Source organism: Lacerta agilis, chromosome 17 (assembly GCF_009819535.1).
Source record: "Lacerta agilis isolate rLacAgi1 chromosome 17, rLacAgi1.pri, whole genome shotgun sequence".
In the NCBI taxonomy this organism is placed as follows: Eukaryota; Metazoa; Chordata; class Lepidosauria; order Squamata; family Lacertidae; genus Lacerta; species Lacerta agilis.
The window spans coordinates 27976794-28004212 of NC_046328.1; the positions used below are offsets into that span (position 1 = coordinate 27976794).

At 44.9% G+C, this 27419-nt stretch overlaps 2 protein-coding genes across 4 annotated transcripts; both read right to left on the bottom strand.

Annotated features, from left to right (window-relative positions):
* Nucleotides 1-484: 484 nt before the first annotated feature.
* On the bottom strand, nucleotides 485-7777 carry LOC117061650 (phospholipase A and acyltransferase 3-like). The gene is made up of 4 exons (XM_033174581.1): nucleotides 7664-7777; nucleotides 5597-5699; nucleotides 3149-3417; nucleotides 485-1534 (listed from the first exon to the last, which is right to left on the bottom strand). The coding sequence occupies exons 1-4, from the start codon at nucleotides 7673-7675 to the stop codon at nucleotides 1421-1423; spliced, it is 498 nt and encodes a 165-aa protein (XP_033030472.1). The 5' UTR covers nucleotides 7676-7777; the 3' UTR covers nucleotides 485-1420.
* A 2781-nt stretch (nucleotides 7778-10558) lies between these two features.
* Nucleotides 10559-25503, bottom strand: LOC117061648 (phospholipase A and acyltransferase 3-like). Of its 3 annotated transcripts, none has more exons than XM_033174579.1 (5): nucleotides 25392-25503; nucleotides 18518-18603; nucleotides 12964-13066; nucleotides 11694-11962; nucleotides 10559-10693 (listed from the first exon to the last, which is right to left on the bottom strand). In XM_033174579.1, exons 2-5 carry the CDS (start codon nucleotides 18572-18574, stop codon nucleotides 10589-10591), a joined length of 534 nt encoding a protein of 177 aa, XP_033030470.1. In that variant the 5' UTR covers nucleotides 18575-18603; nucleotides 25392-25503; the 3' UTR covers nucleotides 10559-10588. The 3 variants fall into 3 exon arrangements, with proteins under 3 accessions (XP_033030470.1, XP_033030469.1, XP_033030471.1); XM_033174578.1 differs by lacking the exon at nucleotides 25392-25503 and adding an exon at nucleotides 20712-21444; XM_033174580.1 differs by lacking the exons at nucleotides 18518-18603; nucleotides 25392-25503 and adding an exon at nucleotides 17699-17972.
* Between the last annotated feature and the right edge of the window lie 1916 nt (nucleotides 25504-27419).

Genomic DNA, 27419 nt, shown 5'->3' on the forward strand with positions numbered 1-27419 from the left:
GTATCTGCTCCCAGCCACCAGTCTAGCTGCCGCATTCTGGATTAGTTGTACTTTCCGAGTCATCTTCAAAGGTAGCCCCACGTAGAGCACATTGCAGTAGTCCAAGCAGGAGATAGCCAGAGCATGTACCACTTTGGCAAGACAGTGCGCAGGCAGGCAGGGTCTCAGACAGCATACCAGATGGAGATGATAGGTAGATGCCCTGGACACAGAACTGACCAGGACAGCCCATCACTGTGTCCAGGAACTGCATTGTCTCTCCTAATTAAGGTGTTTCAGAGAAATAGGTTAGCCCCCCATTCCTCTGGAGACATTAAGGAAGCAAAGGAGAAATTCTATCCCACATTTACAATTGCTTAAAGACCAGAGAGGGAGACATGTTTTTTTTTAATAATTATTTACATATTTATTAAGACTTTTTTTAAAAAAAAATATATCCGCTTTTCTATTCTAAAAACAGAAGCCACCGGGAATTCTTTTTTTTTTTTTTTTTTACAAAAGTCAACAGACCAAAGGTACCTAAGACAAAATTCTAGAAGGAGAGAAACAGCAAGCAGCGGTCATAAAACAGGCTGTCGTGAGCTTGTCTCTCAATGTGGCTATCTAGAAAAGGGGCATCCTTTAAAAGAAAAAAGAAGAAGTTTTATCTGGTGTCCAAAAAGACATAGAAAGGAGAGCTAGCTAAATCTCCTGCAGCAGGGGATTCCCACAGCTCAGGTGCCACCACTGAGAAGGCTGTGTCAGTCGTGCCTGCCAAGCACACTTCAGGTGGTGAGGAAACAAGGAGTGCAAATGTGACATGCCAGCCCCCTTTGAGGAACAGAATGAGCAGGCTGGTTTCTGTGTCTTGTACGCAGCTATGTTCTGCTCAGAATAAACCCATTGAAATTAATTAACCTTGCTTAGGCATGCCTGTTAACTTAAATGGGCCAGCACATTGGCTACACCCTATGGTTCAGGTCCTTGTCAGTGTTCATACTTGATTTCTGGGATAATATTACATACAGAGTTAAGCATCTCTACTCCTTCAGGGAACACTTCCCACACTCCCCACATGACATGCGCTCTTCCTCTGGGCATCCGTGCGGATTGGGCCCACGGCAAGAGTGGGTGACAGCAGTGAGGAAGACGCTGGCATGTGACCCCAGGACACCCCCAACCTCTCACCCCACCCCAAAAAACCCTTGGCACTGAAACTGTGAGGTTTCTATAAGATGCCCTTGAAAACATTCCCGGTATAACAGCACAAAGTCAACATGTTTAACCTTCGCTGAGCAGCACCTTGCTTTTAAAAGCGAAAGCGTCGTCTCCTGAACTGCACTGGTTTCAGAATTTGAAACAGACTAGGAAAGAGGCTACGTTTCTAGCAGGAGAGGATTCCCCGCCACGGGGATCGGTGGAGGAGTGCACAGCCATTTATTCATTCCTCTCTGTGCCTTCTGGGCAGGAATAAGCTGCTGACCACTGTCGCCGCAATAGCCACGAGGCCTACGCCAAACAGCCCTACTGTGCCAGCAACCAAGGTGTCTCTCACCTGCAAATGACACAGAAGGGGAAACTGTTAAGCTGTGCAGGCCTCTAAGATGTTGCTGGGCTACCTGCCAACATTTCTCCAATGAAAATAGGGACGTCGTCAATAATAATAATAATAATAAATTTTATTTATACTGCACCCATCTGACGGGGTTCCCCCAGCAACTCTGGACAGCTTCCATCATACATAAAAACATAATAAAAATGAAACATTAAAAAACTTCCCTATACAGGGCTGCCTTCAGATGTCTGCTAAAGGTTGGATAGTTACTTATCTCCTTGGCTTGGGGGGTTGCATAACCCCACACCCTCCGATGCAAACAGGGACATCCTAAGGAAAAGTGGGACATTCCAGGATCAAATCGGAAACTGGGACGGCTTCTGTAATTCCAGGACCATCACTGGAAAATAGGGACACTTGGAGAGTCTACTAGGGTTGATGGGCATGTTAAGATACAGTTCAGCAAGATCTAGATGGCTCAGAGTTTCCCCACACCTCCTCTAGATTTTGCTGGGGGTTGGTTTGGATTATGCCTGCCGGGTCCCCTCCAAGCTTGTGCTTTGGGTTTTCCAAGCTGGGAGTTTGTACAGTAGAAGGGGCTCCTGGAGCAGCCAGACCAGTTCCTTTGCTAAGTTAATGGCCCTAGCCAGGCCTGTTAAGCCAGGCCTGCCATATTATGCTCAGGTTGTGTGAATGGCTTTATTTTCAGACGGAACCGCCGGAACTCAGTTCCAGCACCTCTCAGCTGGGCGCCATTGCCATTGTAAGAGAACAAGGGAGGTGTTCACGGTGAGTTCCCGCACCTCTTTTTCTAGAAAAATAGCACTGTTACATACAGTGGTAACTGTGGTTACATACTTAATTCGTTCCGGAGGTCCGTTCTTAACCTGAAACTGTTTTTAACCTGAAGCGCCACTTTAGCTAATGGGACCTCCCACTGCCACTGCGCTGCCAGAGCGCGATTTCTGTTCTTATCCTGAAGCAAAGTTCATAACCTGAAGCGTTATTTATGGGTTAGCGGAGTACGTAACCTGAAGCGTATGTAACCCAAGGTACCACTGTACTGTATATATGTATGTAAATAAAACCCAAACAGTATCCTAGATGCACCACAGTCTGCAGTGACCTTCATTCCAAGAGAACTGAACACGTGCACAGGAAGCTCTGGAGTCCCTAAGCTGCTCAGCAATTGGGCCACATGCAGCATCATTCTCATTACAGCTACTCCAGGAAGAGTTTTTACAGCAATGCGTTGGGAGAAAGGGGTTGATAAGATTAGCTTCCCCCCCCCCCCGAAGGCCACAAAATTGCTCTGCCCTTTCGAAGCAGTGAGACGTGTGCTTCTCTCTCTTTTTTTTATTACACACATTAAAAACAAACATATTCCATACTACATATTTAAATTACATATTGCCTATTACATATATTAATATACTGAAAGAAAGAAAAAGAGAAAAGAAACAAAAAAAGCAAAAGGAAAAGGAAAAGGGAAAAGAGAGAGAAGGAGAAAAAGAAAGAGGAAAAAGAGATTTTGCTAGGATCTACCACGATCTAAGAGACGTGTGCTTCTCTGGCACACTGCAGACACGGCTGTGGCCCACCACTGATACGCACCTGGTCGCTCCTAGCCGTTCCGTAGCGCAGCCTGGTGACAAAATGTTCGCAGTTCTCGCTGGCCAAGCTGTAGCGGATTTCTTTGCCCAGGAGTGCCTCCGCCTCCTGAATGATTTTGTTCGCCGGGAGCGGTTCGTATTTCTGATCGTATTTGTTGTTGATGCGGCAGGCGTCGTCCCCGACGATGCTCCACAGGAGTTCCTTCTTCACCACGGCTTTTTCGGACAGGGCAGACATCAGGCTGGAGGTGCTGGCCTGGTATAAGTCATCTTGGAAGACACAAAGGGAACATCAGTAAAGCAGTAGGCCTGTTTTGGTACTCCTCTCTAGCCTCCATTCAGACAAGCACGAGGTTCAAGGGCAGGAGGGTGTGGAGCAAGGCTAGTGAGGGGTGATAAGGGCCAGGTAAAGAGGACTGGAGGGCCACATTTGCCCTGGTCTCCCCCGGATCTGAGTTTCACCACCCTGTGATAACATAATCCATTGTTCTAGTTACAGGTAGGTAACACAGTAAAATAAAAAATAAAAAATTCCTTCCAGTAGCACCTTAGAGACCAACTAAGTTTGTTCTTGGTATGAGCTTTCATGTGCATGGTATCTGAAGAAGTGTGCATGCACACGAAAGCTCATACCAAGAACAAACTTAGTTGGTCTCTCAGGTGCTACTGGAAGGAACTTTTTTATAATCCATTGTGATATCCAATATCTTTTACAATAGGATTCATTTAAAGAAAGGATCCTGCCCATTGATAATTCAAGTCCACTCTTCTTCAGAATGGACAGCCCTTGTGCTACCTGACTTTGCTCACCCACCTTCATTATTCAAAATAACCCACGTAGTTATACAGGGCGTGCTTTTTAATACACAAAACCAGAACTAGAAGACTAGCTGTGCCAAATGCGATCCTGTAGGTCTGGTTTCTCAGCAAAAAAATAAAATAAAAAGACCAATACCAGTCCCCCTTCACCGTCATCATCCCAAACAAGAAAGTCTGGAGGATGCAGTCCTTTTAAGGTAGAAGTGGAGATACTTTTCCACCCCAAGGGCCACATTCCCTTCTAGGCAGCTTTCCAGGGGCCACATGGCAGAGGTGGGTGGAGCCAGAAGCAAAAACAGGGTGCAACAAAAAAAAAAAAAAGGTGGAGCAACAAATGTAAATTTTACCCTCTCTGGGCCACATCCTCCACTGGCTCTTGCTTCACCCGCTCCTTGAGTGTTTTCTCTGGGCTTAAATGCTGTATTGAACACTGTTTATGCCCAGGGTCATAGCTAGGGGGTGGCGAGGTGGGCCCCTGCCAGGGGCGCAGGCGATGGGGTGTGCGGCGCAAAATCAGCTAAAAAAATATGTCTATAAATATAAATGTTGATTATTGCATCGTAAGAAATGGTTTTAAATAGAGGGTGAAAGAAGAGCTAATTTGCCGGTGGTGGCTAGGGGGCACAATCTTGGCGGTTCTGCCAGGGGTGCAAGATCACCTAGCTACGGCTCTGTTCATGCCCCCTGTTTGCCTGGATGGAGGAGAGAGAGGGATGTGTGTGCGAGTCTGGGCCCGATTGCGTGGCAAGGTGTGATCCAGGGAAAACTGCCAACATGCACACCTCTCTAGAAACAGCAGCCTCCAGACCCAGGGCCCTAATCCAGCACTCGTGAAAAGCCCCACTGTGGGGGTAGCCAGCAGATGGGACAGCCAGTAATGCTGGAGTTCCCGCTCCCACTGCGCCGTGAAAAGGGTCCGCTGGCTACGATCTGAAGGTTTAGCTTGTGAGTTCGGAAAGTTGGTTGCCTCTGAAGTTTTCTGCGAGCGTCTGTGAGTTCCAAAGGTTCCGGAGAAGAAGAATAACTAAACTAAGCGATGGCCAAAAATTAGACGGCCAAATAAAAGGTTTTAAAATGAAATGAAATAAACACGAAGGAGACTGCTGTCTGGTGAAGAAGCTTTCAGCTACCCTGCGTGGTTGGTTTCGGTTTCTCTTTCTCTCTATGCTTGCCACGCAACGATGATCTTACTCGGCTTGCCTCGCGCTTTCTCCACACCACAACAGGGAGTGTCGGCTATTTATTGAAGGGCCAAACAACGTCATAACAAGCATATCAACCAATTACAAGCCTGTTACTGTGCTAAGTTTAAGCGGGAAACAGACTAGTGACTGTTACCTTACTTAAAACTAGAGCGCCTTTTTTAACTGCGGAAGGATCCATGCAGCGAATTGCCTGTCGGATCTTTTTACCCTTCCTTCCAAGGGCGGAAGGATTTCACAAAGTGAACATAAATAAACATAAACAGGTGCAAAGGCACCTATAAAACATATTCCCACACCCCACAGCTTTCTGCATTGTGAAAAGGTGGCCAATAATATCCATCTTGGCAATGCCCAGCATAGAGGCACAGGTCCGGTTGGCAATGCCTGACTTGGCCGTGCACCCGATACAAGCCTGAGGACCTTACCTGAGGGAGCCAGGTGGATCACATAACCGGAACCCACGTAGATGGCCCAGTGCTGGTAGCCCACACGGGAAATCTCTATCAGGTCTCCGGGCTTTGGCTCTATCTGTCGAGAGAGAATCAGAGAAGCAAGTGCCAGGAGGGAGCTGATGTGATGAAGGAGTGTAAATCTGCAAGGTGGCAATGCAGGCAGGACTGTGGCAGGAAACCGGGGATGCCACTAATTATGTCCACATGTGGTGGGGGTGCAAATATGTACAGTTTTTTTTGACAAAGGGTGTTTAAGGAGATATCAGAAATCACCTGACCGAAAGTCCAGAGTTAGCATTATTATCAATTTACGATAGGGTGGAAGGTTCGCAGGCTATGAAGGGCTTGCTCACAAATTTATTGACAGCTGCACGAATTATTATAGCCAGGAAGTGGAAGGGGCAAGCAGAATATAAAATGGAAGAATGGTATAAAGAGGTGTGGGGTGTAGCTATTAACGATCAGTTAACCTGTGAGGCAGGGAATATGCAGGAGAAATGATTTTGAGGAGATATGGAAGGTGTTTGTAGAATTTGTACTGTTAAAACGGAAAGGGGTCAAACCATCGCAAGAGATGTTGAAATTTTGGGAGGTTGGATAGTTACAATGGAATGGTCTCAGTGGTGGGGTGCACATTTTTATTCTTATTTATTTATGATTATTACTTCTTAAATATAAAAAAGGACTGTGGCAGGAGGGCAAACGCTGAAGAAAGCTTTGTGCTGGGATCTGAATAGATGCTAGGAGAGGATATATTTATTAGATATTATCCTTCCTTCCTCACATTAGTGAGTTCAACAGAGTGCCATCCCTTTTCAGCCCTGTTCAGGGGAGTTTTTAATGTCTGGTGTTTTATTCGGTTTTTAATCTGTTGGGAGCTGCCCAGAGTGGCTGTGGAAACCCAGCCGGATGTGTGGGGTATAAGTAATATATTATTATTATTATTATTATTATTATAGAATAGAAATAGGAATCAATAATAATAATAATAATAATAATAATAATAATAATAATAATAATAATAATAATAATAATATTAATTTTATTTATATGCCAATATGCCACCCATCTGACTTTTTTGCCCCAGCCACTCTGGGCAGCTTCCAGAAAAATATAAAAAAGCCATAAAACATTGAAAACTTCCCCATACAGATAGGCTACTTTTAGCCTTTTAGTTTTAGTAATCCAGGTTGCTTTAAGTCTTGTAAAATGTAAAAACAACTTTTTTCTCACTCAATAGGGCCTATACGTCTTGAAGAATACCAGAGATAGCAGCTAGGTGCAGGCAGGCTTAAAATGCTGATTGAGTTCCTAAAACATACTAAGTCTAGCTTAAATATGGAGTCTGAGCTGGGGCTCAGAATTACAGGTGTCGTCATGGGTGTCGAGTGCCACTCACCACAACCTGATGTCATGATTAACATTTTTATGCTGCTTTTCCATATAAATACATGCTCAAACCAGCTCACGACGGAACCACTAAAATTCAGGACAAGGCATCGTTTCAATAACACTCACATACTAAACCATTTCACAACGTAACACAATAATAATAATAATAATAATAATAATAATAATAATAATAATAATAATAATAATAATAATAATAATAAAAATAACCCACCTTGATTCTGTGCGTCAAATCGAAAAGCCCTGTCATTTAAGACACAGCGGCGCCTTTGTGTGTGTGTGTGTGTTTTGCTACAGTCCTATGAACTAGAAACTTAGCATTTTACAACAAAAACAGCAATCAATTTGAATGTCCAGAGGCCTGTCTGGACGCTTTGCTAGAAGTCGAAATCCAACCTTGAGCAGCATAATCCCTGAGGGCACCCACAGATGGCTATATTTAACTCGGCCGAGAGATGACAGAGAGACGCTTCGGAAGCGGCCATCACGCTCTGTGACACACACCACAATGCACACCAACAGAAATGGCTGGAGCAACAGCAGAGGCAATTCCACAGCACAGCACAGAGGGGCAGGGCTTGCAGCCGAGGCTCGGCTCCCCTGTCAACTGCAGCCGCAGTTGGTACTTACATAGCCAGACATCTTGAGGAGCTGCAGGCAGGCCGGCCCGGACGGGATCCTCCACCCTCGCCAGCAGACAGTGGCTTAGTTCAGCGATTATGGACAGCTGCAGGCAGGGCGGAGTAAAGGCTCTGAATCGCCTTTGCGCTGGAAGGGGCCTGGGCTGAGGGTGTCGAAAGGGGCAGAGGAAAGGCATCCCAGAGGGAGCGGCTGTCTTGCCAAAAGCCAAAGCCTAGGAAACTGGAGGAAGCCTCTCATTTCATTTCTTTTTTTCCAAAGGTGCAATATTTGTGTTCTGCCAAAACGTGGGCCCCGCCACCGAAAGGGCAAAACTTTCCCCCGGATTTCTCATGCAGAGAAAAAAAGGTACAAAAACACACGCAGAGAGGCTTGTAAATAGGGCATTGTTTGCAACCATCTCTGGCTGCCTACATGCCATGCATTGAATGTATTATACTAATGTATTATCATAAGACATAATGATAATACTAATGTATTATCATAAGACATAATGATAATGTATTGTCATTAGCTACACAATAAAACTGACTGATAGCAGCTCCTGGAAGATTCCCTAAAAAGATGTTAGGCCTGCCACTTTCAATGGGCATCAGAAACTGCATGTCATAAAGAGAGGTAAAGAGACACAGCATGGGGTAAGGATTTCAGCCAAAGTAGTGGCTTGGGGAGGGGGAAATAATCAAGCTGGCCACCACATCCATCTCACAGCTATAAGGTCTTCATTTCTGAAGCAATGTTGCCAGGACAGTTTCCACGTCTGAGATGCTAGAGAAGTGCGCGCACACAAAATGGTGTTGGGCTCAGACCCTGAGCATCTCACCTTTGAGTTATTTTTTAAAGCCAAGTTTCTAGTCCTTATGACTGTTAATATATCCTTTGAAAGTGTGTGTGCTGGTATCTTGGAAGCTGGAGTGAGTGCTGAATAAGATGCCCAGAGCCTTAAAGTAGACATTTGGTGTCCTGAATTAGGCTCCTTATCCTTTCCCACTGCTAGCAAATACAGCACGGATTACACAAATCACTAAAAAAAAGTACGGAATAAATTAGTCAGGCACCCTCATTAAATTGTTTTATATAATGACAACAAAATTTATTTCAGCAAGCCTACCCAGACATATATCTCACCTATATTTGTTTGAACAGCCTTACTGATTTCATCAGAATTTTAATCATAATTATTTTATGTACAGTATATTAGTTTTTTTAAAAGATAGCTTTGTGGATTTTAGCTGTGTTTTATCCAGAATTTTAGTACATATACCACTTAGAGAGCTCTTGCCTTATCCAACTTACGAATCTTTCAAAATAAATAAATTAAAATTCAGAATAAGAACAAAATATACAAATACATGCTATGCTCTGTATATGTAGGGTTGTGTCCAATATTAGTCAGAACAAAATCAAGACTAATGGACATGACTAACTTAGGTCCATTCATTTCCATGAGTCTAAGTAAAATTTGGATACAATCCACATGTGCTGTTTAGAACCTACACCTTACCACATCCCCATTTAAATCGAGAGCGCTTTATCCTGCAGTGGTATACAGAAATTCAGCCCAAAAGGTGAGTGTTAAACCAAAAAAAAAAAAAAAATGAGTGCTGAAAAAATCACCTCTACCACTGCCAGTTTAAGTTATGCTCTCCTTGTGGTTTATGTTTAGCTACACTTCTGCTACAAGCCTAAGCTACCAACTAAAAACTCCTCTGTTTGGATCTTGGCTCTGCCTCAAATTTCTCTCAGCTCTCTTCATCTACAAACACCTCTGCCCTTCCCAAACTGGCACCAATCCCTGGCACTGTCCATTGAACAGCAGGAGCAGGACACAGCCTGTGGAGGCTCATGCCCCAAAGGAAGAAGAGCCCCCGCCCATCTTTTGGGGAAGGGCCGTCGAAGCTCAGTGGTAGAGCAACTGCTTGGCATGTAGAAAGTCTCAGGTTCAATCCCAGGCATCTCCAGGTAGGCCTGGAAATGTATCCAGTGGGGATGTCAGGGAATTCCAACAAAAACGGAAGGCGGGAGCAGAAAGTGCGGGTGTTTGCTTATTCGTCCCGTGTCTGGAACGGAAATCAGTATGACTGGCATTTGCTGCTGCATTCAGTCTGCAATCAATACACAATGGATCACACTGTTCCCCTCCGTTTGGATTGTGCTTCCTTTGCACTGAAATGAATGGAATGGAATAACGTAATGACAACGTATCTTACACAATTAATTACAACAAAATAAAAAATAAAGAAATCCTTCCAGTAGCACCTTAGAGACCAACTAAGTTTGTTCCTGGTATGAGCTTTCGTATGCTAAGCTCATACCAAGAACAAACTTACGTAGTTGATCTCTAAGGTGCTACTGGAAGGATTTCTTCATTTTTTATTTTGTTTTGACTACGGCAGACCAACACGGCTACCTACCTGCAATTGGAACAATTAATTATGTAAATGATGCAGATAGATTATGTAATTTTGCCATGGCAGACACCACAAATGATGTTGTTTGGGGCAGAGGGCGAACTGCGGCAGAACAGAGACAGCACTGCAGTTGACGGATACAGGAAGGGATGCCCTCCTACACCCCTAGTCTCCAGTCCAAAACCCTGGGGAGGTGCAGCCCATCTGCATGCAAGCTGAGCTAGATGGACCAATGGTCTAAAGGCAGCATCCGGAATTCCAATTTTCCACTCCAGGGAGGCTGTGAAGAATTGCTTTAGACTTGGGACTCAGAGAGAAGCAACTCACTCTCAACAAGGAGTTAAGGAACGGGAGAGGGCATCCAAGGCTGTGGCCCAAAATGGGAGCAACTATTTTGCTTGTTTGTTTGTTTCCCCAAAGAGGTAATTGTTCAAAGAACACAAAACCCGAAAAAGAAAAAAACCAAGGGAGCACGGAAATCTCAGAGTCTCTGTTATTGGTTCTGTTATTGGTTCTGTTGTTTCTTCCTCTTGACCACGGCGGCACCAAAGAGTCCCAGGGCAGCCAAACCCAGCCCTGCAATGCTAACCCCCACCAGGGCATCTCGGACCTGCAGGATCAAAGAGGGAGCCAAGTCAGCAAAGACCACCTGAAGAATGTTAAGCATAAATGTTTCATTGTACACTGAAATGGAAATGGAGAAAGCCTGTACGTATGTGGCGGAAAGGGTTTAACATTGGATATTTCCACTGAAGCATACTGAAGCTCTGACTGAGTTTGTAAGAACTGTTGTTGTTCTCTGCTAGCTTAAACACAAGTGTTTAGTCTTAGAGCATGTGATTAATTAATTCAATTGCAAATCTCCATCTTGAAGGGAGTTGCCCCTTAGTCCTTCTCTGGACGCCACAGAGAACAAAACAGTGTGTAAATGGGCCTCTCAAGGAGCTGCATAGATTTAGGCTGGATGCAGGCTAAAGCAGGCTATGGAAGAGACACAGCATAGATTTTTGCTCTGGTCGTAACTGTGCTAGAACCTATGCTTGGATAAGCATGTGCTTTATGGAATTATCTGCATGTATCACTGGTGTTTTTGTACCTGTTTTGAATAAGTTCTGGTTAGTAAAGCTTTGAATAATACTTAGGGGTCTGGACAATTTTCATTCCAAAACGATCTAGTTTTTATGCGTCCAATGGCTTCGTGCTGCGCAGTATAATAGCACTGCTACTACAGAATCAGGCCAAAGGCCCAGCATCCTGTTTCACGCAGGATGCTATCCTTTGGAAGCTATCCAAGTTGATGAGCATCACTCCATCTCGTGGGAGCCAATTCCATAGTTTAATTATGTGCTATGTGAAGAATAACTTCCTTTGGTCTGCCCCAAATATTCAAAAATTCTATTGGGTGACCCCCGAGTTCTAGCATTATGAACTTGTGTTCTCCTCCTCCCTCCCCTTCCTATTTCCTTGTGTGCCGTGTCTTTTTTTTTTTTTTTTTAAAGACCGCGAGCAGGGAGGGGCCCTCTTAGATCTGCTTTTTCTTTTTTTTGGAAGCCACTCTGAAAGCAGGGCGCAAACGCCATTGAGTAAATAAGCAATAAGAATAGTAGCACCTGATCACTCCTGGGCACACCATAGCGCAGCTCGGTGACGAAGTGTTCGCAGTTTTCGCTGGTGACTTTGTACTGCAGCATTTGGCCCACCATCTCCTCGGCCCGCTGGACGATCTTGGTCCTGGGCAGTGGCGGGAACTTTGTGTCGTGCTTGTTATTCACCCGGTAGCGGTGCTTCCCTGCCACCTCCTGTAGCAGCTCCTTCTTCACCAGCGCCTTGTCAGTTAGGGTGGACATGATGCTAGCGCAGCCTGCACCTGCATATTCAGCTGGGGGGGAGAGAGAGAGAGGCCGTGATGGCGGAAGGCTGGCTACGAGAACCTTTTTACCCCCGTCCCTTCAATGCTCATACATTTAAAGCACACAGATTCCTTCCCCCCAAAGAATCCTGGGAACTGTAGTTAAGGCTTTACAGACCCCTTTACAAATGATTTCCGAGGGGCAAGCCATGTGCTTCCAATAGGGCATCCAGTGTGCTTTAAAACATACAGTGTGGGTGTACCCCTTGGGCCACCTCAACATTGAGATGCCTGCAACAGGAGCCCCGTACCACACCCCTTAGGGTTTCACTGGCATTTTCTCTCCCCTTCGATCATTTTCAAATGGAATATGTCATTCGTTGATGGAGAATGTTCAGGTGGTAGGGGGGGACACAGAATACGTTTTTGGTGCAGCACCAATTTCAACCAGGCACAGGGCCTTCTCGGTAGAGGCACCCGCCCTGTGGAACGCCCTCCCATTATATGTCAAGGAAATAAACAACTACAGTACCTGACTTTTAGAAGACATCCGAAGGCAGCCCTGTTTAGGGAAGTTTTTTATGTTTGATGCTTTATCACATTTTTTATATTCTGTTGGGAGCTGCCCAGAGTGGCTGGGAAAACCCAGCCAGATGGGCAGGGCATAAATAAATTATCATCATCATCATCATCATCATACCCTGTGATAAAGTAAAATACTGAAAACCTTCCCCTAGGCCTATGGAGGCTAGGGTTGCCATCGTTCTTGCTGGCCCCCGATTTTATGCCTTTAACTGCAGCTTGACTAGCAAAGATGAGCAAGGAGCTCTCCATGCAGTGAAAAGCTTTGTACCTGTAGCATTTTCACAGAACTGTAGAGTTGGAAGGGACCCCCAAGGGTCATCTATTCCAAAATCCCCTGCAACACAGGAATCAAGCTGCATTTAAGATGCACAGGGGAAGACCACCTCCTCCACCCACCCTACCGCACCGCCCGGTCCCTTGGCCATCTTAACCTTACGATTCCTTACATGGTGGAGCCAGGTGAATCACAAAGCCGTTCCCCACGTAGATGGCCCAGTGCTGGTATCCAAAGCGGAATATTTCAATCAAGTCCCCAAGCTCCAGGACATCCTATAACAAGAGGAGACAAGGGGAAAGTGTTAGTCAGCCACACTCAGCAGCAACATGTATGGAAACGGGAAGAAAGAACTAGGGAACAGGGGCACTGCTGGCTGGAGGCAGCCTTAATTGAAGTCTGGACGATCTGGGCTGGAGTGAAAATGAAAGAGAAGGGTGTATCAGGAGTGATTTGGGTTGGAAATTAGTTGGCTTGCTTTCTGTGACATGTAAATGCTAAATTTGTACCTATACCATGTGGGGTGGGTCCATTAGAGTGAATTTCACAGAGTTCCACCAACCTTAGTCTGCCCTTGGCCAGGACCACCACCACCACTGCCTCCCAGTTTCCCCCATCATTTCAGTGCTGCTCTTGCAGAACTCACTTGGGAGGATGAGGACGGGGGCAACATTAGAATTAGGTGGGTCTGCCTGTTATTGGTTCTGGCTAGGGCTGGGCAATCTATCAAGATATCACCCAAAACCAGTTCAAAGTCCATATTGTGATACTGGTTTTGTAATTTTTGACATGGCAATATATCACAAATCATTATGTGTGTGTGCTATGCAAAAACTGTGACGCGGGAAAAACCATGAAACCATCCAATGCCTCCACACGGCTCCATCCTTATTTCAGACATTGTGATACATCAGTGTATGGTGATGTTTAGCGGGTGATATATCACGATGCTGAAAACCAGACATCGCCCAGCCCTGGTTCTGGCTCCACCTGTCCCCAGCCACGTCTCCTGCTGGCCTCTTCGCCTACTGCCTTACTACTCTCCACGGACACCAGCCATTGCTGCTCTAGGTATTACCTGCAAATGGATACCTTAGGCAAACTTGTTCCTATGGGCTCCTGTGCTCCAAATAGTTCAGATGCCTAGCAACGCCCCTGCTAGGGAAGTTTGAAAGAAAAAGCACACAGAGCCCACAAACAAAGCAAAAGTCAGAGCCAGCGAGTCATGGGAAAGCTCAGAGCATCGCAGGGGCATTCCAGAGCAGTCACAAATGCAGCCCTATGAAAGAGGGCACAGACTGTTTCTGGGTCTGATGGAGGCCAGCTGGAATCCCATTGTTTCTGCTGCCGTTCTAATTCTATCATCCCATTGTAAGCAATTCTTTGGTGTGTGTATTTTCTTTTTAAAAAACTGCTTTTATCTGTATTGTGTTTATGCCTGCATCATTCTAACATCTTCGCATTGTGCGCACCTCTGAGCATTCTTGTTGGGGCTTTTGGCAGGGTATGTACTGTTCTATATATATATATATATATATATATATATATATATATATATGCAAGCATTGATGGCCGAGCGCAGAAATATAGAATATTTATTTCAGTTCCCAATTCTGCTTGGGAGCGTGCAGTGGAAAGTATGTTCCATTTATTTTGGAGGAAGCTCAATAAATGTAGCACAGTTAAGTTGCTCCATCAGTTTCTGGAGGCTATTTTTCAACCTTTCAAATCATTGATTATTTCCTAGCCAATCCATAGGAGGGCATTATTGGAATGCACTAGATTTGTCTTAGATACACGCGACATTTTTTACATGCTTCTGCAATCAATTGTAGATTGGATACAAGGGAGGATGGTCATTCATTTCCTGCTTATGGTTTTTAAAATGTTTTTTGGTGTTGTTTTTTTGTTTTTACTTTCTGCACAGCTGCCTTCTTTGATTTGAAAATTTGTACAGCTTTGTTTGCGACAGTCAATGGTTCATATGGAACAAATTATATATCTATCTATATATGTATATTTTTGCCAGTTATACCTTGGTACAAGTTATGTGCACACACACACATATTATGTTCTTAATTCTGGCTTTCACTTTTCTTTTAAGAGCAACTTTCTAGCCCTTATGATTCCAATAAATACTTGAAAGCGCGTGAGTCCTGAAATATCAGAAGCCACAAGGTTGGCTTAATAAGACTTTAATTAATTCATAGAATTGTAGAGCTGGGAGGGACCCCAACAGTCATCTAGTCCAACCCCCTGCAATGCAGGAATCTCAACTAAAGCATTCATGACAGATGGCCATCCAACCTCTGCTTGAAAACCTCCAATGAAGGAGAGTCCACAACCTTCTGAGGGAGTCCGTTCTGTTGTCAATCAGCTCTTATCATCAGAAATTCAGTGGGGGCCTCTGCATAGCTGCTTGTTCCATAACTAAGAACAGTATAACTGTGGTAAATAAGCAAAGGTAAATGCATATTTTTTTTAAAAAAGAAAGCATGGGCTCTTTCCAACTATTCAGAACAGACCCATTGAAAAAAATAGAGAAAAGTAAATTGTGCCCATTAATTCCAATTCTGAGTAGAACTAATAATGGATACAGACCCTCCAAGTGTCCCTATTTTCTAGAGACGTCCCTCATTTAGAGAAGCTGTCCCAGTTTCTGATTTGACCGTAGAATGTCCCGCTTTTCCTTAGAATGTCCCTATTTTCATTGGAGAAATGTTGGAGGGTATGGAGTTATCCAACCCCTGAGCTGTCTGAAGGTAATCTTGTATAGGGAAGTTTGTTTAATGTTTTATTATGTTTTTATATCTGTTGGAAACTGCCCAGAGTGCTGGGGCAACCCAATAAGATGTATGGGGTATAAATAGTAAAATTATCATTATGGAATGGGACGTCCCTATTTTAGTCGGATAAATGTTGGAGGGTATGTTGGATACAACCCCATTCTGCGCTGCATGAGATTCAGAATTTGGGTTCCTTCGGTACAACACTTTGAAACCACACACAGAGTCCCAGCTATTGTCCTAATTCCACAAATATTCAGTAAACAAAGGGCTGAGAACTTTATTAGAACCCAGGTAGGGCTTCTCCCGAATCCTGCAGGGATGCAAGTCACATTTACTAACAGCCAGAGTAAAAAAGTAAAACTGAAAGTGCTTTTCCCCTAAGAGGCTCCTTTCTAGATTCCTATACAACTCAGTAAGGGAACATCAACAAATTTCTTGTTGCCCGCAAAGGATATTACCTGCACTATTAAAAGATCCAATCTACAAAGCTAATCTCCTGCGTAGTGACCATAGTCCACTCTGCTAACCTGATGCCTTCCAGATGTTTTTGACTACAACTCCCACCATCATTTGTGTCCAATTCTAGCCTTACTCAGGAATCCTACTCTAGTCCTACTGAGAGCCAAAGTGGAGCAGTGGTTAGAGTGTCCGACTAGGACCTAGGAGACCAGGGTTCAAATCCCCACGTGGCCATGATGCTCACTGGGTGACCCTGGGCCAGCCAATGCCTCTCTTAGGCTAACCTACCTCACAGGGTTGCTGTGGGGATTAAATGAGGGTGTCACCTTGAGCTCCTCAGAAAAAAGTGGGCTATAAATGCATAAATAAATAAATAAGAGCAGACCCACTGAAATTAATGTACATGACTAATTTAGGTCTACTCTGCTAGGACTATCGTTGGCTACTAAGTCCTGAAGAGCTACACTGCAAAGCTTTGGCTGCAAGGTCCCAAAAAAGGAAAGAGAAACTAACCTTTTACAGGTTAGTCAGAGGCCACAGAGACAAGCACACACCGACGCAAACATAACGACAGGGCCAAAGTCTTTTACTCCCAAGCATTGGTGCAGCATGGGAGAGGACCACAGGGGCGACTGCCCTGGGCACAATATTCTGAAGGGGTGAAACCAGGCGCCCCCACGACAAGCTCTCTCATCGATGCCGCGTGGCTGAGCTCCTGTCGCCTTCCAGAGCTGGGGGGAGGCAAGCCAGGCCTTTGGGGCTGGGTCAGAGCCTCCTCCTCCTCCTGGCCAGCGAAGGAACACCTGCATGCACCATGTCCCTGGGCTGGCTCCCCCTTGCGCACTGCACGATGTATTGCAGGGGGTTGGACTAGATGACCCTTGGGTTCCCCTTCAAACTCCATGATCCTATGATGTGCTGGGCCCACAGGGAAAGAAGGAGGGCAGGTGTTCAGTGGACACACCAGAATCCGCAACCAGAGCCAGAAAACAGGCAGAACCGTTCTGGCAAGTGTCTATTAAAAGCAGAGCAGACCTGTCAAAAAAGGGCATCTTCTGTGTATAAATCAGGGAAGATCCGTGACAATGGATTCAGGGCCAGGAGAGGCAGCTAACAGGTATTGCCAAGTACCTTGACTCACAGGAGACAAGTCATGCTCTCAAATTTATGTTTGTGACGCTTGGGTGGTCTTTGCCTAAGGGGATGGGCAATTTCTAAAGTCTGTAAAAGTTGTCACACACCTTTGTTCTGGGTCCCCTCACCCCCTTGCAAGGTGGGTGGGGGGTCTCTCATTACAACAGAAAATAAAGATTTTCCTTGCTTTCCTCAACCGCTTCCTCCCTCCACTCATTTTTCTCGGACTTAAGGGATACTGGATCTCTCGATGCGGAGTTGGGCTGTAAAATTCAAGCCTGCACTTTTTGTATAACACAGGGATGGCTTCGCACATTTCAAAGGTCATACATACACTTTATCATTGGGAAAAGATGGGAGAAAGGGGTTGCTCTAAGCACCATTAAGTCCAGAACCCAAAATCGCCTAAGTACACCACTGTTCTCCCCACAATCAGCCAAAGCAACGGATCGCTTCGGCGCCACACTCTGTTACCTTAAAAGAACAATCCAGCCGCCGCCACCCCTGCTAACACAGCTCACTTACCGCATCAAATTCTGGCACCCTGCTGCGCATTGCCATGACCACCAAGACTGCCGCTTCCTCCTTGTCACCAGGGTAGGAGCTTTGCAAAAACCCCAGGAGCAAAGGGCTGGAAAGTTGACTAGGGCTAAAGCAGGAAGGATCCTGACTGCTGCCAGGGATTTAACAAACAGCTGGGAACAAGCAGGGACAGGAAACTCTGCAACTAGCGGAAAAACAGCAGACTCTGCCACGTCAAAATAACTGTACAGTCAAGTAAGGGACTATCTCCAAATTCCTAATTGCTCACGGCAGATATTAGCCATGATGACAACATGATCCTTTTTTTAAAAGAAAAAGAAAAAGTCAGCTGTGCCAGGCAGGGCAGGGCTGAGAAGCAAACAACGAGGAGCTCGGAGATTAAGCAGGCGTCTTTCCTGTTAACCTTTACACATCTGCTGAAAACTTTCATCCGCTGAAACTTAAGACGGTATTGCCAGTCTCACACTCAGCCAGTCCTACCTGAAAGAGTTGCTACAAGAACAAAAGTGAAGGAAGATCAATATATATGCCCTCCTGAGCTCCTTGGAGGAAAACCGGAAATCAAATATATGTTTAAAATAAACCAATGCAGTGCCAGCTCCTTGTTTGAGGGGGCTCTGGGCAAAGTGCCATCTTCTGGGAGGTCCTATTACATTGACAGGCCTCTTCAGGTTCGCCTGGCAATAACGGCGGCAGCGCTAATCCATCTTTATTTCCCACAATATTCAGCGTAATGTCACTCTTGGGTACAAAGAGGGGAGCTCAGGGTGCTGTGAAATAAATAAACTCAGTGTGCCTTACCAGACTGGGAGATGGCGGCCTGGCAAATTTATGGTTGCTCTTCCTTTTGACATCCATGTTTCCATGTGCAACAGCTAAGGCAGTCCCTGTGAAATCAAATCCGACAAGTTAATTTTTAATGCTGCTTTTTGGAGCCCCAGGGGAGGTTAGATAGATTCAGAAGATAGATTCAGTTTGATTTCTTGGGTAGGCCCTCAAACCTACCTAAGGTTTGGTAGGTTTCTTAAAGGGCAGGGTATATAGTGTTTCCATTGCTACAGTTGCATGACTGGATTCCCTGGGGTTTAATGAGGAGGATTTTTAGATCCAACCATGGGAGGGATTCTCTTTCTTTCATTTACTTCTCGGTCAACGTGTGCCCTGGTAGGATTGTGGCAATTCTGCAGCCTGATCTTTTGTATTCTTTTTTTGGGAGCAAGTTTCCCAAGGCTGAACTATGGGCGGTGCTTTACTCTCAATTCAGTATGCATAGAATTTCAGCTTTAACATTTCAGTGTTGATTTAGAATGAAAATAACTTTTATTTAGTTTAAAATAATAAAAAAGAATTGTAAAATGGCAAACTAAAAGAAGGTGACTTTTTAATTTAAAAAAACCTGCAGCTATATGTTACTTCAGTGTGGGAGAATCTGAGTAGTTCCTTCAAACTTCAAAGGTGTGACAAGGAACAATGTTAGGTTCTGAGAGCGAATCTTTCCCAGAAATCCTGTTCGGGTTCTTTTTTTAAATTTATTTCAGACAAGTTGACATCAGGAGGGAGCGGGAGCACAGAGGTGTGAATTAAAGTGTGAGGGAAGGCAGCACAAGGTGGAAGAAAACAAGCAGAGTCAAAAAGGGAAAATGAAAGCGAGACGGAAAGGCAATAGCAGCAGGTGAAAGGAAGCAGGAGGTTAGAAAAAGAGTAGAAATGCTTGAGAAGGTAAAGAGAATGTGCCAGAAGAAGGGGCAGAAGGGAAGAGGCAACAGGTAGACAGACAGCTGGTGACAGAAAGGATTGTGAAAGAAGGCGACACACATGGAAGTGACAGCAGATGAAGGGCTGAGGAGGGAAAGAGAAGGCGGAAGATGAGAGAGGGACACAAAAGCAAAATAGAGGGTAGGAGACAAAAAGTGCAGGAAGGCAGGGAAAGAAAAAGGCGGCGGCAGCAGGTGACAGAGAAAGAAATGAAATGATAGTGTTGCATTGGGCAAAAAGGCCCTTCTTCTGAGCTACGCCAATAAAACTCAGAGACTAGAGGAGCTAGGAGTCCATTTTGTTTTCTTTATTGCAAAGCTATAAGGGTTACAGTCAAATCATTTCGCAAGCCTGCAACCCCGCCCAAAGGTCTGGTCAGGGGTATTTATAACATTTCAGACGAAGCATTTCAATTTAACCAATCATATTTCATTACCTCATTTTAGTTTAGTACGCATGTACATTACCTAATCTAATACGCATGCGCAATAAGCGTTGTTAACTAAACCTTGATTCTCAGAGATTGTTACATTTTCGTTAGTTTGCGTGCATGGGAATCTGTGTTAGGCCTTTGTTCTATGTATCAACTTATGTTCTAACTTATGAATGTGATTGACGTATTTGCTGTCCTTTGTTCCCTGTAGGGAAGGTCTCATGCCAAATCATCTGTTTCCTTAAAGCAACAGGTTACCATAACATTTCTATTATAAGCATATTCAATGATTTATTGGGGTTCACATTATCATATTCATTGTGGCCCCTTTGGGCCACTGCTACAATAGGACTTTGGGGGGGGGGTAACAAAATGCATTCATAAATAGGAATGAAGACTTGCTGTCTTGCACAACCACAAGCTTCACTGAGGAGAAAACCACTGGAACTCAAAGCGAGGATATAACTACGAAAAGGGTTCAAATGTTTAACCAACAATACATGAAATATTGGTTCACTTGTATGGGGGGACAGGACGGACAGCATGCCAACACCTCAGCGTGTGATATGCAGTGAACAGTGAAAATGTAAAAGTCCCAGGTTCATGGGTTGGGAGTCCAACGTGGGTCTGGACGGACTGAAGATGACTGCTCTAGAAAGGTTTCGTTTACCTTCGTTCTGACTTTTAGCATTTTTAAAGCCTGCTTCGCAGCTGGGCTTGATTGCTAGAGCTACCTGTTTCATAAGCGCTTTCTCCCTGTGTCATTGCTAACTATGATCCAGACAGGTTGGGGTTGGGCCGCCCTACCTTTGAAGAAGGAGGTCTGGCGAGGCGGCTTTTTGCTTCTTCTCAACCCTACAACTCCTGTCCTGAACGTGCCAGGGGGGGCCCTGGTGGGCACCCCCGCTTGGTCTCCTTTGGCTTGCATATGGGGTGCGTGGATTAGGCCCCCTGGCTTCGCCACCAGGCTTTTAGACATTCTTGCCAGTTGCTTATCGTAAGAACAAGGAGGTTGGGGGACACAACCCCCAAAGCCTTTGGGGATGGTCCCCCAGGGACGGTTGGCTTTCCCCATCGCATTATTTTCCGGACGTATCACTCGGCCCCTCTCTGATTCATCCCCACAGCACACTCTCTTCCATACTAGGTTCAGACCCTTCCGGGTGTGGACAGCAGTTTCCTTATTCAGTGGGTTTTCTTTCCGACTCAGCGCTGAAGGTCCCTTCTGGCCTTTTGTCATTCTCTCAGGTTCCGCTTTTGCTGGATTTTGGGTTGGAGGTGTTGATAGAAGCACGCTGTTCTGACGGAGCAGGGGCTGGAGTGGGGCCGAGGTCATGTCTTCTGCGGTGCCCCCTTCTCGGGCCATCAGGTTCTTTGGCTTCTGGGTGGCCTTATGGCAAGGGCCCCTGTCACAGATCCTCAAAAAAATTTCAGACATGTCACTGGCCTGATTGGTTTTTTCCCAGCCCAGCTGGAGGTGCCCATTGAGGGCCTGAAGAATTATGACAGCCTGGTAACCACCGGCAACGGGCCTAGTAGTAGCAATAGTGACTCCATTTTGCCGGGGTCTCCTGATTGGACTGTTGTTGGCACCCGGCTGTCTCTAGACACAATGGAGTGCGCCTCCGGGGATGAAGCCAAACCACTGTGTTAGCAGCGCTGAAGTGACTTCCCTGGGGAGCAAACCTGGGCAGTGTGTAGGGGAGTCCTGGGCTGCGCAGATGATGACACACACACTCCCCTTGGCTTCACTGATGTGGTCCAAAGGAAAGCAGAGCAATACATCTGGCACCAGCTGGGCTGCAGGAGTTGTCGGAAGGAGGCATCCAAGGTGCTATCCAGCCATCTTAGAGACTCCACTCCGGATCTGTGTAGGGTTTACTCCTTAGCCCTTTCTCTTCCCAAACATATCCCGCAAGGCAGAGGAGGTTTGGGATCAGGATTTTAGAGATGCTTAGGTTGGGAATCACTGCTCTCAAGAATGCGCAGAAACCACCTTCCTGACCGTTGAACCCACTATATATGTATGTATGTATATATACACACACACACACACACACACACACACACACACTAGCTGGCCCGGCCACGCGTTGCTGTGGGGTTTTTTGCTTTTTAAAATTCTGACCCCGAAAGTATTCTGGAAGCTCCTGTTTTCGTTCTTCCCTGTCCCTCTAGAGCAGGGGTCAGCAACCTTTTTCAGCCGTGGGCCAGTCCACTGTCCCTCAGACCAACGAATTCCTATGCCCCACAAATAACCCAGAGATGCATTTTACATAAAAGAACACATTGGTCGGTGGTATTGATCACTTGGGACTGTGTGTTGAACAAGCGAAGCTGAGGCGGCCATTTTAGGTGAGGGCACTGGGCACCTTATGGAGGCCTACTGCGGGCTCTGATGACGTCAGCAGGCAATCTGCCTTTCTATTTGATGCTATTAGAGACTTCATTCCTTTTGCTGGTGAGGTATAATAGGCGCACCACTTTTTTCCCTCTTTATCCTTTATTTTAGTTATTACAGGTGTGGGTTTTTTTAATTTTTATTATGCCAGATCCTTCCTTGATGGTCAAGTTACACTTTATACAGATTGGAAGATCTGTATAATTTGTGGAATAGTATAAAATGACAGATATAATAAGGTATGCAATTAGAAATTTGAAGCGTTGTTAAAGCAGTGGAAGTATTTTTGGAAGTTTAATTATGTATGTTAGTTGGAGATTCTTGTGCCTTTGAGGGTCTTTTCTCCTCATTTTTCTTTTTCTTTCTTTCTTTTTTCTTTCTTTCTTTCTTCTTTTCTTATTTTTCTTTCTTTCCTTTTCTGTTCTTTTTTCTTTGGACGAAGATGTATGTAAATTTTAAAATTGTTTTTGTATATATTCATGCATATATGTGATATATGTAAGAATATTTTTAAAGAGCAATAAATAAATTTAATAATAATAAAAAAAGTTACACTTTGTCCTAATTTGATGCTGTTTGGTGCAGCAGTTACGGAGAACATAGGTTTCCGGCGTACACGCAATGGGAACATTTATATATTGCACATCCCCATCGTTCAGCCCGGACACTGAGATCCAGCGCCGAGGGCCTTCTGGCGGTTCCCTCATTGCGAGAAGTGAGGTTACAGGGAACCAGGCAGAGGGCCTTCTCGGTAGTGGCGCCTGCCATGTGGAACGCCCTCCCATCAGATGTCAAGGAAATAAGCAGCTATCCTGTTTTTAAAAGACATCTAAAGGCAGCCCTGTTTAGGGAAGTTTTTAATATTTAATGCTGTATTGTTTTTAACACTCGATTTGGCTTTCACAGCCTTACACTTCCTTCGTCCCCTTCTAATGGTTTTCTAAATTGCTTTCTGATTTTGCATTTTTTTACTATTCTTATTGCTATAAATCAAATCTTACATCAACTATTCTTAATCCTTCCCGCAATAATTTTTAAAGTCTTCCTTACAAAACTTCTTGTAACCTACAAGCGATGTTAACATTGGACCCCCTATTGGTCCCGTCCACTCAATCCTCTAGAGACTTTCTTCGCATGCAGGGGAAGCCCCTAACTCACGGAAGGTTTGAGTCCCATGAGCTACCCTCATCTGGTTTAGCTGGCCAGTTGAAGCTATTTCCCAAGGGTGTGGCCGCTGTCGCATGGTGGCAGCTTCAAGGAGCCACAGGTGAGAGCCGAGTTAAGGATGAGGACCAAAAGTGGACAAACTATCCTAGAAGGAGTAAGACGTGTCTCCCGCCAGAGGTACTACCCCTTCCATAACACCCCATAACTTCTGGTTCGTTCGTTCTAGTGCATTTCGTATTGTGTTTTGTAATATATGTCTGATGTGAAGAGGACACAGCATTAATTTTGGGAGGGCCACATATTTATATTTGTAGTTCCTGAACCACAAATTTACCTTGAAGATATCTCTGTTGTCTGTGTGAAACCTCATTCCTGCTTGCACAAGATATATTTCTGGCAAAGGATTAGCGCTCCGATCTTTTATGCAGCTATCAGGGTCAGGATGTTAAGTGTTCTTTCCAGGTCAAAGGTGGTTCACAAGGAGTACGTTTCATACAAAACTGATGCCATGAGCCATAGAAATAAAGCATGTACAAAGTTCAGACTAGCACCCATCCTTACAAGACAAAGGCAAAAGTGAGCGGAGCAGTGAATGTAAATACTACCTTTGTGCAGTAACCTAATTTCTACACACCCTCTCTATCTGCCATCCAGGCAAGCAAGAGGCATAATCAGAGTTTGAGGATACATTTCAGCCATGTGGAAACATACAAGGCCTGTCCTATCCAACAGCTTATCAGGTATTTTGTGTGTGTACATACATCAGCTGAGCCAATCACACAACTCTCCTTGTCAAAGATGTGCCCAATGCTCGCATGCATCTCACATAGCTAGCTAGCTCACTCCCCAGTCAATCGCGTTACTTGAAGGGAAAGTGTTTTCACATGAAATCATGAATCAGAGCCATAACCCTTCATTTGCAAGGGAGTTGGACTAGATGACCCCTGTGGTCCCTTTCAACTCTAATATTCTGTGATTCTATAAAGTGAAAATGGAGAATCATAGAGCAGAAATAGGGAAGGGCCCTGGTGCAGGGGAAGAGCCTTGCATGCAGAAGGTCCCACGTTCAACCTCCAAATTATCCAGGCAGGGCTAGAAATGTTCCCTATCTAAAATCCTGGAGAGCTGCTGCAGGTCAGTGTAATGACTGGACAGAGACGGATAGCCCAATGGCCTGACTCTGTAATAAGGCAGCTTTCCTATGTTCCTAAATTATAAGATGGGTGCAATCCACACATTGCAAGCCTTTCTGTAACATATATGGTTATTTCACAGTCTAGGGCACACCAAAAACACTTACGCACTTTCCCATTTCTGTCCCACCACCTCACTTTAAAAAAAAATGGTGCTGAAACTTGGAACAGCAAATAAAGGAGGAAGGAACTTCATGCAGTCCTGCTAGGAGCATGTCAAGAGTGCTGCTGTATTGAGGCAGACTAATGCAACAGTCCAGGTTTTTTTTACAGCACAAAGTATCCAAATTGACAGCCCTTCCTTATACTGTATATAAAATTCATAATCCAGAAGACAGTGGAGATCTTAATTGTGTGACTTCCCCGATAAGCAGAAAGGCAGGTCCTCAAAAAAATGAGCACGTGCTTTGCACGCAGCATCGATCTCCAACATCTCCAGAGATGGGAAAGACTAGTCTAGGTAGAGGAAGTCCCTGCGTAGCTACTACTACCGGTCTAAATTAGCTAAACTGAGCTAAATCAGAGATAGAGGAGATACGGCCCACCAGGCGGTGCTGGACTACAATCCCCATCCTCTCTGACCATTGGTCATGCTGGCTGGGGCTGATGGGAGTTGGAGTCCAACAGCCCCTCGAAGGCTACAGAGTTCTCCAATCCTGAGCTAGGGAGGATCGGTGGTTTGATTCAGCACAAGTCAGATTCTAGAAGGAGAGACGCAAAACAAACCTTTAGCCGGGCGGCAGTCCTGCAACAGCTGAGAATGTCCTGGGCGGAGAGAAGAGCAGAACCAGGAAGGCTGCAAATAGCAAACAGTGACGTCGTCCTAGCTCTGCCTCCTCCTTCTGTCATCTGGGGAAGAGCAAAAGGGGAGGGGGAAGGGGGGAATAAGGCCTAGGGTTACTGCCCCCTGCTGGAGGAAAGTTTGTCTGCATCATGTTGATTTCGTGGCTTAATTCAAGTTTAAAGGAGCCTCTCTCAAATTGGGTTCCCAGGTGTGTGGGACTACCACTCCCATCATCCCTGATTGCTGCCTCTGCTGACTATGGGTGATGGGAGTTGTAGTCCAATGGCACATGGGAACCCAAGTAGGGTTCCCATATTTCAAGGAGTGAAAATCCGGACGCGAAAGTTGGTTGGTTGTTGAGCTAGTCTTAAAGAAAATCAACAGTGCTGGCATGGCTTGCCATACGTCCGGACTCCCCCGGTCACTGCTTCTGGCTGCAGTGTTCTAGGTATGTCCGGGAAATTCCAGATGTATGACAACCCTAAGGTTGAGGAATCATAGAATCATAAAGTTGGAAGGGACCCTGAGGATCATCTAGTCCAACCCCTGCAATGCAGGAATATGCAGCTGTCCTGTACAGGGAACAAACCTGAAACCTTGACATTATCAGCACTACACTCTGACCAGCTGAGAAGAAGGCTGATCTAGGTTGTCAGCATTTTGCGGGAGGGATTTGCGTGTGCCTACAGGAAATATAGGTTTGCACATTTATTTACTATTTATTAGTTATTTATAACAATATTTGTATACTGCTGTTATCATTCACAGCAATAAAACCATAAAAAGTGTTGTTGTTTTTTAATGGCATCAATTAACTGTTGCAGAAGGATGTGTTCTTAATTGCCTGCTTAGGTCTGGTGGAATAAGAAAAGTTGTGTTGCCCTACCACAACAAATCCATTAAAAAAAAAAGACTTTTGTGGTTTGGAAAGTGACCAGGAAATGAACTGAGAAGTATTTATGAACGAGATAACGGGAGACATGTAAACAACCTCAAGCAAATCAGGATGAATGCACATTGTAATATAACAGCCCCATAAACAAATCAGAATGATTGCCCAATGAAGATCATCCACAGCACCCTGAAGACCTCCTTGTTAATAGTGCATTCACCATGGTTTATGTTCATGGTGGTATCAGGGCACTTCCAGATGGCAGTAATGCAGTAACACTGCGGAAACATCACAAACAACTAATAAAGCAGAATGATGCATGGACAATCTGGCATAAACCCTGCCAGTGACGCACTATTATTGCACCAATGAAATGTTGCAGGACACACCTGCAGAATAAACCACCAGCCTGGAAAGGTCCTTTGTCTAACTACCACGAGACGTTTGCACGAGCAAATCAGGACAAAGGCTGGCAAAGATCCTAAGGCTCATTGCTACCCCAGAAAGTAGGTGCTCCCCTCTGGGTGTGAAGAGTGGTGTACTGGAGCAGCGATGAAGCATTGGAAGACCTTGGGGTCTAAAATTTGTGGCACCCTGTGCAACACCCAAATTTGGCACCCCTCCACTACTTGCGTCTCATTCTAAATTAGTTGCAGCATCCCCAGCAATGCACCCGAGGCTCTGCACCCAGTGCAACCAAACCTGTCACTCTCCCCTAAATCCAGCTCTTGATGAAGCAATGCCTCGTTTTTTTTTTTTTTTTTTAAATAATCTTTATTTCAAAATATTTTAAAAGAATACATTCACACACAAATATACAACAAAGAAAATGCAAATCATACAATACAAACACAATCACAAAAAAGATAACCAATAACCCCCCCAAAAAAACAATGAAAAAAAAATTAAAAAAAATTAAAAACAATGACTCCCCGTCATTTGTATATCGTTTCCCTCTACGTTGTAACATTTCTTACTTTTCCTCACCATACAATACAATACCACCATCCAGCAAATGCATCAATCTGTCATATAATATACTATCCATCTATATATTCCCTTATGTGTCTCATTCTAG